This window comes from Megalops cyprinoides, chromosome 19 (assembly GCF_013368585.1).
Source record: "Megalops cyprinoides isolate fMegCyp1 chromosome 19, fMegCyp1.pri, whole genome shotgun sequence".
Classification (NCBI taxonomy): Eukaryota; Metazoa; Chordata; class Actinopteri; order Elopiformes; family Megalopidae; genus Megalops; species Megalops cyprinoides.
In genome coordinates this window covers 22,146,440-22,154,779 of record NC_050601.1, presented here as the reverse complement: position 1 = coordinate 22,154,779, position 8,340 = coordinate 22,146,440, and the positions used below count along the sequence as shown (strand labels likewise).

At 46.8% G+C, this 8,340-nt stretch overlaps 1 protein-coding gene across 2 annotated transcripts in view; it reads left to right on the top strand.

Moving 5' to 3' along the window:
• Positions 1-215: 215 nt before the first annotated feature.
• The window catches only part of LOC118794359 (microtubule-associated serine/threonine-protein kinase 1-like), a 46,262-nt gene continuing 38,137 nt past the window's right edge, over positions 216-8,340 (top strand). The window contains exons 1-2 of one of the 2 annotated variants that reach the window (XM_036552596.1): positions 216-467; positions 7,088-7,116. In XM_036552596.1, coding sequence (XP_036408489.1) covers positions 429-467; positions 7,088-7,116 — 68 coding nt within the window. In that variant the 5' untranslated portion in view covers positions 216-428. Of the gene's footprint in view, positions 468-7,084; positions 7,117-8,340 lie in introns of both variants that reach the window. The other variant, XM_036552595.1, reaches the window with a different exon arrangement.

The following is an 8,340-nucleotide window of genomic DNA, read 5'->3' as shown; positions in this document are numbered from 1 at the left end:
CAAGGCCCTCAGAATGAATACGTAATTTTTTTTTTCTTGAATTGTCCTATTAATATGTAGGTTTTTCTGGGCAAGGAGAATACCGAAAAGTTCGAATTACTAAATGATATAATTTTGATCTCGATCCATCCAGGTAATTAATTTAGCTCTCTGCTAAAGTAATTCTGGACGGCGTACTTTTAGAATAGAGCAGAGAGTTAAACCTTCCCGTTGCTTGTGGGACACCGACTCGCCTTTTCGGGACTCCCCAGCACGGAAGTGTTCGCGCTCTAGTTTTTTGGCACGAGTTTCGGAATAGCGCTGTGCTCCGCGAGAAGACGCCGGGCCGCCGCGCGTGCTGCAGAGGCGCGCGCGGTCGCAGTCAGTCGGAGCCCTTTATAGTGCGGAGCGTGGAGGGGAAGCCCCGCGAGCACGTCCGCGCTCGCGCCATGGATGACTCGGGAATTATTCGGCGGAGGAGACTGCAGGTGAGAGCCTCGAGAGATGCACGTGACAGTTAAAGGAAATTCAGCCCTTTCAGCTTTATAATGCGCTTCATTTTTTTTTTTCATATTTACTTGATTCAGACTCTTTGCTATCTTAGGTATAGGTATAGGTAACTGGTGAAAATCAGGGCGTGGGACGTTTACTTTATGTAAATAACTACAGCTATTGAACATGTATTGCAGATAATGGCAAACTTTCTTTTTCTTGTGTACAATAGTTTTGTATAGATACAAGATGTTCAGGATTCATAACATGCTAAATACAAGGAGAGAAGCCCCTGCATCCCAGCCACCCTTATACAAATTTTCAGGGGTCCCTTTGTCTGTGGGGAGCGCCAAGAGGTCTTTCTGACCCAACAGCAAAGAGTAATTAAGGTTTGGGTAGGAGAGAGACAGGGGCTGAAACAACTGTAGCTGCAAAGATCTCTTATTGTTTAGTTCACTTCCTTTATCCCACTCCACACTGTCTAGATATTCTTTAGTTTTCTTGCAACATTCATAAATCCATGGTAACTTTTCCATGGATGGGACAAGGTTGTTAATTAATGCAAGATGCAACCCTATACACTCGCTCATAAAAACACTCCCAAAAACTCTTTAAGGTGAGGACTGTGGAGTCTTACAGATTTGTCCAAACGCAGCTCTTTGGTGACCTCAGAGTGGTGTAATTAATGAAGCTGTTTGTTCCGATTAAAGGCTGAGCCTCATAGCCCACTCATCACTAGTTACAGTCTGGGCGGTGTCATTAGCTGACTGTGACCAGCCGTCTGCAATGATGGGACATAATTGGCTCGGTACTGCTGAGGAAGGGTGGGCTTACGTCAGCAGGGGTTCCTACGGTCACTGCTGTATCACTTAGGAAAAGGAAAACAGCAGCCTTTTGCTCACTGTCTGTGATTCATCAGAGGTTAGTTTAGGAAATCACAGCTACACAGAAAGAAGCTTTTTGTGAGGGTGGGGAGGGGGAAGGGACTCCATCCTGGCCCACTGTAAGGACAACAGCAGTATTCTGTCACCAGGGGAGGGGCCTACAGACAGTTCCATAACTGCCCGCATCCCGGGGAACCCTCTGTTGGCAGCCTTCAGTAAGCCCCCATTAAAGCCCTGGGTCAGATCTTCTTTCAGTGGCAGATGGTCTGAGACTCATCACCCTGGGAGCGCAGGTCAGAGGTCAATCCCATGAGGCACTGCTCCACCGTGATCTGAGAAAGCATGGGAGGCATGCGCATCATGACCACCATCTTCCTCTTTGGTACAAGTGTTTGAAAGAAAGTTGAGGGATACAGAAGATCCCCCCTCTGGGTCTCACACCTATAGGAGATTACATTACATTACATTACATTACATGCATTTAGCAGACACTCTTACGCAGAATGACTTCCAGCACAACAGAACCTAAGTGTGTCCATTCAGGTTGAATCCTCAACAGTGTCAGATCAGGCTAACAACACTCACAAACCAGTGAGTGTGAGCATAACACCATTCAAACCCTACCACAAGTTAACTCATGCAACATGTCCAGACAACGGAAGCCAAGTATACCATGATACATCAGTCACTTGAACACAGAATACAAAATATATTGCAGTACTACACATAAAATAAACATCAATCCTAGAGGTAGCAAGTGTTAGGGGACAGGCATTGAGGTGGAACCGAGATGCAGTCTGAAGAGGTGGGTTTTCAGTCTGCGATGGAAGGTGGCCAGGGATTCTGCAGTCCTGACATCCCTGGGTCATTCCACCAGTGAGGGACCATGTCTGAGAGGAACAATCCCATCGGGACAGTTGGTTCCCCCATAGATGCAAAGGGTAGCGATCCTGGCGGAGCATAGGAGTTGAAAACCGGTCGTAGGTATGAAGGGGGCTGTGATAAGATAAGACTTCCCCTCTTCTAAGGCTTCCTTGTTTTTTCAGATTTCCCCATCTAATGGGAATATAGTGAAAAAACAAGAGCTCTTGCTCTCAAGAATCAGCACTGCCTTGACTCATTGATCTCCACAGTGCTTGTATCTCCTGATGCCAGGAACAAAGGGTGAAGGGAGCCATCCAGAGAACATATAGATTCTTTGTATCCATGATGTGCAAATCCAATGCCAGGCACTGGCTATTTGATGAACCACATGTCTCTGCGTCAGAGTTACACTGAACTGAACAGCACTTTCAAAGCCTGTGCTATAGCATTTTACTGTCCATTGTCACGCGAATCCAGATGAAATGATGGGCACAATATCCCCTCAAGGCACAGAGACCAGCTAATTAATGACACTGTGACGAATGTGAGATCATTCGTACGTTAATGGCTGTGTCATTTCCAATCTCAGGGATCCCTCCTTGTTTGTGGTCTGCATTGCTCACGTCCGTCTGCTTTAGTGGCTTTTTGGCATCCTGTCTTAATTATTGCAGCCTTTCAGAGAGGTCATTGCCAGAACGTGGTCCAGGGGAAGCTAATTAGTATAGCACCCTGCCTCCCCGTGGACATTGCAGATCTGCTCCCAAGCACTGAAGGTGGGTCAGTTCCAACTTTTCTCTTGTAATGGTTGAGTTGAGGATTAGGAGAGGGACAGCTGATCCCGGATCATTGGTCTGGGGTATAAACATACTCAGGGGTGATCTTGATGCAGACATCCAGCAACACCCAGTGCAGTGCATATCAGCAGTCAGAGGTGTGCATGATATAATTGCTTTTACAATAATCACAAACAATTGATTGATGGCTGTGCACAAAGATGAGTGCACTTGGAAACTGTCAGCGGGAAGCTGGGATGAAGGGAGGGAACTCCCTAACACTTTGCTATTTGCTTTTTTCATTCATACAGCTCTTTTTGGAATTACCGTTTGCACATTAGACTCCTCATTCCTCGATAACACAATGTAATGTTGCAGGAGTGCTGAAGCAAGAAGAATGAAATCCATCAATATTCTTGCATGCAGCCACTAATCACAATTTTTCACACTACAAGTCCCACAGTGCACCATTGTGAAGTGAGTGCTGAGTGGAAGATATGTGCTAATTCCCCTGACATCATCTGAGCAATTTGCCTCCTCCTGATGAAGTCGCAGTGTGCCTGAGAACGGTGAACCCTTACCCTGATGGAATGTAGCAAATTTGTTCCACTGCTGTGGGCTCATGGACATTGTTGGCTGATGTGGCTCGAATCAAACTAGGGATGTAGGGCTCAGCATAAACTCGAGATAAGCTCCTCGCTGGCTTAGCCACTCTGAAGCCCCAGATGTTTACATCTTATAGTGGTGTAGATGGCAAGTGTACATGTAGCAATGGGGAAACTGATGAAACTGAAATCCACAGCAAATAGAGCCCGGGCTTATGTACACGATGATCCCGAATTCCACTGTAAGACACACGGCATTCCATTCTCTCCATCCAGTGAAGCATGAGGGTTTTTAAATGTAGAAATTTTTTTGTTTGTATTCCCATCTTCAAATTGCAGAATTAACCCTCATTCCATGTACATTTGCTTTAGTGTGAGAGGGTGTCACTAAACATTCAAAGAAGACTGTATCCACAAAATCAAACTTAACATTACATTAACTTTACATTACAGCTGCTCTTACAGTATCTACAGTGACTGACATAGCTTACATAGCTCTCTTTTTAATCGTTATCTGTTCATACATGCTGCATATTTACTGAGGCAAATTGGCATAAGCACTTTGCCCAAGGCTATAACAGAAAATTGAACCGGCACTCTTTTGGGTTGTGAGACCTGTTCCTTATCACTATACCACACTTCTGCCTAGGTTTTCCCCTTCTCTAAAGCACCCTGGCACAGGCAGGCTCACATGCATTGCTTAAGTTGCCTTCACATGAATTTTTTGCAAGCTTTACCTCATGCCGGCAGGAATTGATTTGCAATGCAACCTCTGTGTTTTATCTAAAATCTGTTGTACTGAAGTCGGACCTTTGATTTGGCACGCTGGTAAACAGCCATCGGGCCTGTTTCTGAGCCTTCACACCATGCTTCAAATACGCTGGAAAGACACACCAGCCAATCCAGTGGATGCAGGAGTATCGCTTGAATGATCTGCGGCCTGTAATTGGATTTTTCTCTGAAATAACGCCATCTCATGAGTTTGAGTGGCATTAGCTGAATCACACTCATAGAAAATGACCCCTCATTCAACCAGCGCTTTGCCTTGTTGACCACATGGACGGGGCATCAGGCGTGGATTGGTGGCATTTCTCTCTCTCTGCAGCATCTGAAGCAAAAGGATCTGCTCTGCTGCTGCTGTTTCATAGGGCACGGGAATGCAACCCTCACAAAGGTCAGTGAGAGTGATGCAAGGCCTAGGTTTGCCTGCCACTTTGCACAGGGCAGGTACTGACAGCTCATCACTGGGTAGTTGGAGCAGGCTGAAGCGCATGCTCGTCAGGCACGCGTGTCCACACCGCGCCACGCCGCTGATATTTGTGGATCTAATTTGCTCGAGCGAAGCGTCGCTGGCAAACATTTTCCGCTCTCCGCTGCGGGAAGGGAAAATGTCATCACACCGGGACCCCCAGAGCGTAAACAAGGCCCCAGGGCAAGCCGTCTGGCTCATTTAGCAGAACTGTGATTCACCGTGCTTCCCAGAGAAACCACCATCTTCCTCTGGGCCTGACAGTGATAATGGCTGCCACGCACCATGGACAATATTTATTTGCCCAGAGGAGGCCCTTATTCTGGGTGACTTGCATAGATTTCATTTCACTAATTATCCATTTTTACTGTGTGCATTGCTCAGAGGTAGTGCATTAGGTGGCATTCAAACCTGCAACCTCCAGGCGTCTAAGCAATACACATATGAGGTGAAGAGTGTGGGTGAGTAGCCAGACTGCACAATCAACCCAAACACAAAGAGGAAATTTAGATTCTGAGAGGCAGTCAAGGGACATCCATCTTAGCTGTGCTATGTCAGAATAATGAGTGGGTCACGGTGTTTCTGTCCAGTTCAGGCTCTGATGTGAACGAAAAAATGATTCAGAACTCTTAAATCACGAGTCAGTCCTCATCGTTACGCTTGGATCAGCATGTGTGGTTTTGGGGAGGACAAGGAGTCTCTAAGAAGAAAATAAAACATTCGATAAGCTTAATCTTACAACCAGTGACTTTCGGGAACATGTGTCACATGGATTAATCTCAATGACACACCAGTCCCTTCACAAAGAAATACACTGTGCTTTTTTCCAAAGGGCACTGTGTGGCATAATGGAATGATGGGTCACCATCCACGGAGTGGGGTGCGTCACTGTGTGCACATTAGCCGGAGTCTGTGAGGTCACTGCTGTTCAGGTTCAAAGGTCAAATCAAAAGCATTGAGCCCTGCGCTCAATGGAGGCTGGACAGAGCTGTGGCATGCTGGCAGCGCAGAGATCCACTACGAATGGAGTGCCCCCCTCTCACTCTCTCCCTTTGAGATGTTGGAATTAGATACAGTGTGGACAGGAATTGGAGCTTCTAGGGTCATCTCATATTCAAAGTTGATCTTTGCTGCTGTTCTGAAAGAGAGGGAGAGAGAAGAAGACTCAGAAGATCACTGTTTTTACCCTCAATAATACAGGTGGAGCCAGAGTGTTACAGTCCTTGTAAGGGTGGTGATGGGGGGGTTGGTGGGTGTTGAGAGAGAGAGAGGGCCAAAAAAGTATCACATTGTCCCTAACATAGTATTATTGTTGCAGTTTTCTCTTATAATGGTATTACTGCTCTTAATATTTTTGTCCTTTTGTGTTTAGCTTTGGACATTTGAGAACTCTGTTTCTGGTGATTTCTCTGATTTGGCAGTACGATACATTGGGTTTATCATGCCAGTACAGTTCCTTTGAATTTGAATTTGAAAGTAACAGAAAGACTGGCGTGAGGAGAAGAGAGGGGGGAGGGCGAGCCAGTCAGGTTGGCTGCGTCGCGACTCTCTGAACAGGATCCAACGCGTCCAGACGCTGCCCCTGGTCTCAGCTGGCGCGCGCCCCCAGCCTCTTCCTTTCCCGAGGAGTTTTGTTTGCTGCTGTTCCAGTTTGGCGCTCTTCGTCCGTTGGGGCTTGGGGCGAGGGGGCGGGGGGGATGGGGGGGGGGCCAGCAGCCGCCACGTTTCTGCGCTGCTGAGACTCTCTGCGAGAGAGCGCTGCCTTGAACTTCAAAGCGCTGGCACCGTGTCGGACACACGCTGCATTTTGTCCCAGAGGTGGGACATGACATCCCTCACCGGGCCGCGGTGCTCGGAGGAGGACACAGGATTGCCCCTAGAGGCAAATGAAGGGATTGCGTGTGCACCAGATTCATTTCTCCTCAGATGTCTGATTCAAGGAATTCAATGTGTGACATCACCCAGAAGCAAATATAAATCTTTACACAGACTTTATCTTGTTTAATTCATTCCCATAACCAATCCGCAGCCCTCTAAGGTAATGTTCTAGAGCATTCCGCCTGAGTGCCTGTGAGCTGGGCTTCCCTCCAGGTGCCAGCAGTGTCCAGGGGTCAAGATTTTTGTTTCATGTTTTTGTGTGAAGGCGTTTCAAAGCCTGATGTTCTGCCAGTCACCCAAGAGCTGAACTGATCTCTCTCTCTCCCTCTCCCTCTCCCTCTCCCTCTGCTCTCTTTTCAGAAGGATCTCCCTCTTCCCCGGAAAACCAGCAGGTGAGTAGAGTCCCTTCTGCTCTTTAAACACCACAAAGAATTGCTCTCTGGAAAAATTCAGCCTCAGGGAATGTGTTTAGTCTGATGTGCTTATCAGTCACTGACTTGGTCATTAATGGATCATGGAGTTGATGTGCACTTCTGGTTTCTTCAAGGGCCCTTATTGTTGAATTAGGTGTTCAGATATTTCTTTTAACTCTTTCATTAAAGAGAACATTAAACACACAATAAAGCTGTGATTGTCTAGTGTGCTGCCATATCAGAACCACACAGCTCTGCTGACACCATAAGAGCTAAGTCCTTCAACCGAGCCAGTCTCATCCGTCTGCCTGTAGTGTAAAATGTGTCTAATAATGCGTCTAGTTTGGTGGGGAAGAAATTAGAAAACAGAAGAAAAAACAGAAAAATAGAAGAACATTTGCCTGGGTGATCACACAGAAGGGGAGATTTCACATTCTGTAGAGCAGCCCATTGACTAAAATGAAATGTGACTAAAAAAAATTATACATTGCACATTGGACCTAAATGCCTGTGATACCTCTCTCAAGAGAATAGGTTTAGTTGGCTGTCATACATTGAATAGGGGGTTGGTTTAACCTACTCTGCAGGTAGGAAATATGGACGTATTAATGAAAAAGAATGCAAAAATTAAGGACAAGCTTCACAACTCAGGGGCAAGTTAAAGAGACTGTGGAACTGAGAGAGGCCACTCGTCTGTGCTTTAACTACTGCAGGATAAGAGACCTGATTGGTCCTTGCCTATAGTAACAGTAGTAACAGTGTGCTGGGAGCTGTCCATGGTGCTGAATATCTCCCGCACACTGCGATCTGTGATTAGGGATGTTACGGCATGCCCTTTTTGATGGATGCTAAGATAGCATGATTGTTTGTCTGAATTCATAAGGCCAGTAAGTGTACACAAAAATTCAGTTCAGATGTGTACTGTTTCCACACTACTCAGGCATTCTGGGTAGGGACCACAGAGGGAGGTTTCTGTAATGTCAGCCCCGGTTCTTCTTCCAAAGCGTCTGTTGGATTGCTTATTCTGAGAGGTGTTTTGGGAGGGGGGCGGGGACCGGAAAGCAGGCCGCCTGCTCCTGTCCCTGGCGGATTCCAGCTCTGTCTCCGCCGCTGTCTCAGGTGTCAAAAATGTCCCAGATCAGAGGTTGCTGGCAGCCACAGCTGGGGTCAGCGTGAGTCCCAGCTGCAGTTCCACATCCTGCT